General features: G+C 39.9%; 1 protein-coding gene across 1 annotated transcript; it reads left to right on the top strand.

Moving 5' to 3' along the window:
• Positions 1-3,382, top strand: gpx4a (glutathione peroxidase 4a). The gene is made up of 7 exons (XM_019897058.1): positions 1-497; positions 1,027-1,121; positions 1,187-1,331; positions 1,927-2,078; positions 2,167-2,191; positions 2,470-2,529; positions 3,277-3,382. The coding sequence occupies exons 1-7, from the start codon at positions 447-449 to the stop codon at positions 3,313-3,315; spliced, it is 567 nt and encodes a 188-aa protein (XP_019752617.1). The 5' UTR covers positions 1-446; the 3' UTR covers positions 3,316-3,382.
• The last annotated feature ends 1,479 nt before the right edge of the window (positions 3,383-4,861 follow it).

The raw sequence follows: 4,861 nt of genomic DNA, 5'->3' as shown, positions 1-4,861 counted from the left end.
GTTTTTAATCAACCTGAAATGCAGATTTTCAAGTCAGGCCAGAGCCAAGATTCGCACCCATAACTTCTCAACTTTGAGGCAGACTTGCTGACCATTAGTCCACTAGTGGTGCTACACTGATTAAAAAAATGCATCTGAAAATTACGTGACACTTTCAACCAAAGTCCCGGAATGTTCCAATTTCTTATTTTACAATATCCTTTTATGAGCTTATGATAATGTGGTGGACTCTAGACCCCAGAACCCGTGAATGGCTGATGTGGATTACGGGTCAGCACTGCAGAGCATCAGCTATTGGATAACGGCAGCTTATCAGTTGAGTCACTGAGCCCTTGGCGGCTTTATAAGGGTCTGCAGGGGACAAATCAAGAGCGGAGCTAAGGAGGCTAAATAAGGAAGGAGTTGAATTGCTTTCTGCCTTCAGAGGAGCTCGCTGAAGGGCAACCATGCGTCTCGTAGGCTCCGCTGTCCTGTTCAGTGTCCTGCTGCAGGCTTTGGTAAGATTTCAGCGTGTTAGTCTGCGACTGGATGGCATGGAAGCACATCTGATGCAAGAATGTCGATAGACAGATTGTGTCGGCGTGCAAATTTTTTTTACAGATGAGAGCAGAGTCATAAGTGATCATCTTTACCGATGTGTTGCACGAATGCATTTAGTTTACTCCATTTTTATGTATTCAGTCCATTCATTTTTTTTCCCCATATCAATTCTTGTTTGCCCTGATTTTATTTTGGATCAAATGTTTACATATCTATTTTAGACATGCATATTGATTGTATTTTTTTTTTAATTTAAGATCTCAATATCTTTAATTACTTTATATATACACACACACATACACACACACACACATTTGTTTTTACATATAAATTACAGTGGTTAACTATTTTTAATTAATAATGTGTGTATTTTTTTGTGTATTTAACTTTATTCTTAATTTTTGTCATCTTAAATAAGACATTGTCAATATAGTGTTTTTTATCAGGGTGCTCCCACGATGAACGTGTCTTTCTGTCATTCTCCAGGGAGCCCCAACAGAGGACTGGAGCTCGGCCACATCCATCTATGATTTCTCAGCCACCGACATTGATGGCAATGTGGTCTCTCTCGAAAAATACAGGTGAGCCTTTATTTCCGTGTGTGGCGTGAATCAGCCAAACTGTGACTGAGAACATACTTTTTTAGGGGCAACGTGGTCATCATCACCAACGTAGCGTCCAAATGAGGTAAAACGCCCGTAAACTACTCTCAGTTTGCCGAGATGCACGCCAAATATGCTGAGAGAGGTTTACGCATCCTCGCCTTCCCTTCCAACCAGTTTGCCAACCAGGTACGTTCCATTTGCTCTTGCTGCGCTGTGGTCAATTATCAACTGTGTCATTTCATTCATGAACATATTTACGATAGAACCCACCTTGTGAGGGTTGGTAGCTAGCTGCCATATTGGATGTGGCAGATCTTTCGGTAACAGGTCCTGTTCTGTGATATAAAAGAGAGGCTCTGTATACATTGGATATTAAAAAGTCTACACACCCCTGTTCAAATGGCTTTTTTTGGGGGTGGGGGGGGTGATACCATAAAATTCAATTCAATTCAAAATGAAACCAAGGTAAATCATTATCATGATTAATGTGGCCCATAGACCTCAATCAGCCAAAATTGCTCAGTCGGAAACTGCAAAACGGTTGCTGAATGTCCAAGCAGGAAATGAAAGAGGCATCTCACCGGTTGCTTCATTTTGCCACATCCAATATGGTGGTGATGTATGATTCAGCGCTCGGGGTGGTGGGGGGGGTGCATCCAGTCTATGTCCTATATGTCGATGATGTCACCCATATGCATTTTGCTGGGGGGGGGGTGCATCCAGTCTATGTCCTATACGTCGATGATGTCACCCATATACATTTTGTTTTGTCGACTGAAAGGAGCCGGGGACCAATGCCGAAATCAAGCAGTTTGCGCAGTCGTACAACGTCCACTTCGACATGTTCGGCAAGATCGACGTCAACGGGCCCGACGCTCACCCGCTGTGGAAGTGGCTGAAGGAGCAGCCCAACGGGAGAGGCTTCCTGGGAAAGTAAGACTCATTTCCATCACCTACTCCAATGTTGCCGTCCTGTTGTTACATCACATTTGTTTTCTTTTGTTTCTTTTTATCCTCGCAGTGGCATCAAGTGGAATTTCACAAAGGTAAAAACGCATCGATGCGCTGGTTCTAATATTTTGGCTACCAACAAAATAAAATGATTTCCAGCTTGTTTAAATTTCAAGAACGCACTTAGCTGGAGTCTTACAAGATTTACTGATGTCTTTTTAGTGACTTTTGTGGTACGTTTTCCCAGAAAAGGCTAAATTGTACCACTTTCAGGGGTGTTTAGCTTCTGAGGTTTTGCTGTGTTAGAAAATGGAAAAAGATTGAAATGCATTAAAAAAATAAAGCAATTTTTTATTTCTTCTTTTCTCTGTAGTTTCTGATCAATAAAGAGGGTCAGGTGGTGAAGCGATACGGACCCATGGATGATCCAAGCGTATGTACATCAAAGGCTTCAGTGTAGGGCTGGGTGATGAATAGGTTTGATTGATTCATTTGACTATTCCAGATTTTTTGCAAAGAATAAAATACAAGAATTAAAATCAATATTGGGGGGGTTAAAAAAAAACATTAAATAGATTTCTTCGTTGTTAAAAAAAAAGAAAAATAGCTGAATTTTTTTTGAAAAAGTAGTTTGAAGAAACATTTTTGAAAAACATATTTGAGGGGAAATCCGTTTATTTTGGAGAAAACCTTATTTTTTTTTTTTTTTACCCATGTTTAAAAAAAAGTTAACGTTTTATTTTCTGGAGGAGCATGTTTTTTTGGGTTTTTTTTTCCAGCTACCATACTAAAAAGTGTGTCTTCACTGATGTGCACAGCTTAAAGCAGAAAGGATCTAGTTAAAAAAAAAAAAAAAAAGCACAGCCAGTGTTGCTTTGTGACTTTTCCGACCCCTCTAGCAAATATATTTCAAAAAGCAATTTGCGACTTCAATTCCCTCTAAGAAACAGACAATCCATTCATGTTTGCGTATATCAAGGACAGGGTTCGATGGAGGGCATTCACAGAGTTTGTTATTATTATCATTATTATTATTATTATTAAGAAATCTGATTTTGGTGGATTTTGTTTGAAGGCCAGATCACCCAGCCCTACATCAGTGTGAAGCTTTGTTTCCTTGCATTCTATGTGTACTTGTTACTGTGAACACTCTCATTGGATGTGGTCACGTTTTGTGCAGGTGGTGGAGCAGGATCTTCCTCCGTATCTGAACGCCTAGATGACCAACACCTCACTATCTCGCCGTTGTCTCATTTCCTTCTGTATTCTTCCCTCTCTCCGAGCACACTTAAACACAAGTGTCTTCACTAGTACTGTCATTCAAGTGTAAAGAGAAGTTAACAACTTTAATAAAACTAAACAAGAACTACTGCTCATTTGATGTGAATAACAGACAATAAAAACGTGCCGTTCCTTGGAAAGTGTCTCTGGCAATTGGTTGCCGCTTGGAAAATTGGGTATGTAATTAATATTTGTTTAGTTGTATGGCTCATGTTTTCCTGAGAAGCCACGCGCTTTCCTATGTCCGCTTCTATGGTTATCGTCACACTTTTGCTCATTGGTACCCTTATCTATAGTGCTGATTTAAAAAAACAAATAAAATAGTTGTCATTTTTAGGAATGACATTTTAAAAAACAGAGTAAAAATATGTGATCTGCAATATTACTGCTTTGTCTTACAGGCTATGCTGTTCATCCACATTAATAGTTGAGAAAAATCAAATGCAAAAAATAGATACAATAGCTTTACTTTTCAAATTATTTTATCTAGTCTTGTTTTCGCAAAATTCTTACATGAAATGTCTCCCTGTATTCATTCTGCTTCTTATTGATTTGCTCCTCATTACAAGTTTAATCGATTCCATGTCATTGCAATTTCACGCTGTTCAGTTTCATGATTTTCCCATTAAAAAAAAAAAAAGTCTATTTAATCCGGAATGTACTGCAGTACTCTCAAATCTTGTTCAGATCATCGCATCCTTTTGATTCTGTCCTTGTCTTATGTCAACAACCCTGCCAAAGTTGCTTAAAAAAAAAAAAACCCTGAAAAATCAAGCTCAAGCCGTCGTCACTGCTCTCAAATGCTGTAAGCGTCTCCACTGACTGTATGAAACCACGCCCCGATGAACAATGGATGCTTCAGCTAGCATTCGCTCTTCTGCCTACACATCACTACATGTTTGAGCTGCCAAAATATATTAACTTGAAGCCACTGGTGACAGGAATACATACTACCGGGCATTACCACCAACGGCGAGAGCTGCTAGCCACCAGCTAGCTCTTGAGCTAACGGGCTTTTCCGGGGCTCCTCTCTCACCCCAGCACTTGGAAATTTTCTAAACGACATTGAGCTGTTCTAGAAATTGAGGCATCCAGGAAACTGCGTGCTATTCTGAAGCCTTATCATAATACTTTTGTATCTCGCAATTGCGCTGGATAACCACTGATGCGGCTGAAGGCACTCATGTTTAATAGGAGAATGGGGACTCATACGTGACAACCGAGTACGTCACTCAGCGCTGTTTTAGCCACCCCCCAAAAATCTACTCAACCGAAACGGTAAAAAAACAGTTAAACGCTTTATCTCCGCAATTCAGCAAGTATCTTCAAAAATACATGACGTATTTAGAAACAAATCTCTTGAAGTACAAAAGCAAAGTATTTGTTGTACTTTACTTAGTTACCTTCCACCTTTCGCCTTGGTTCAGTCAAGCTTGATAAACTGCTTGCGAGCCCCAGTTTCTTCATCAGCCGCCAGAGGGCGT

Source organism: Hippocampus comes, unplaced genomic scaffold (assembly GCF_001891065.2).
Source record: "Hippocampus comes isolate QL1 unplaced genomic scaffold, H_comes_QL1_v1.1 scaffold22, whole genome shotgun sequence".
In the NCBI taxonomy this organism is placed as follows: Eukaryota; Metazoa; Chordata; class Actinopteri; order Syngnathiformes; family Syngnathidae; genus Hippocampus; species Hippocampus comes.
The sequence above is the reverse complement of the archived record's forward strand: the minus strand, read 5'-3'. Positions and strand labels throughout refer to the sequence as shown.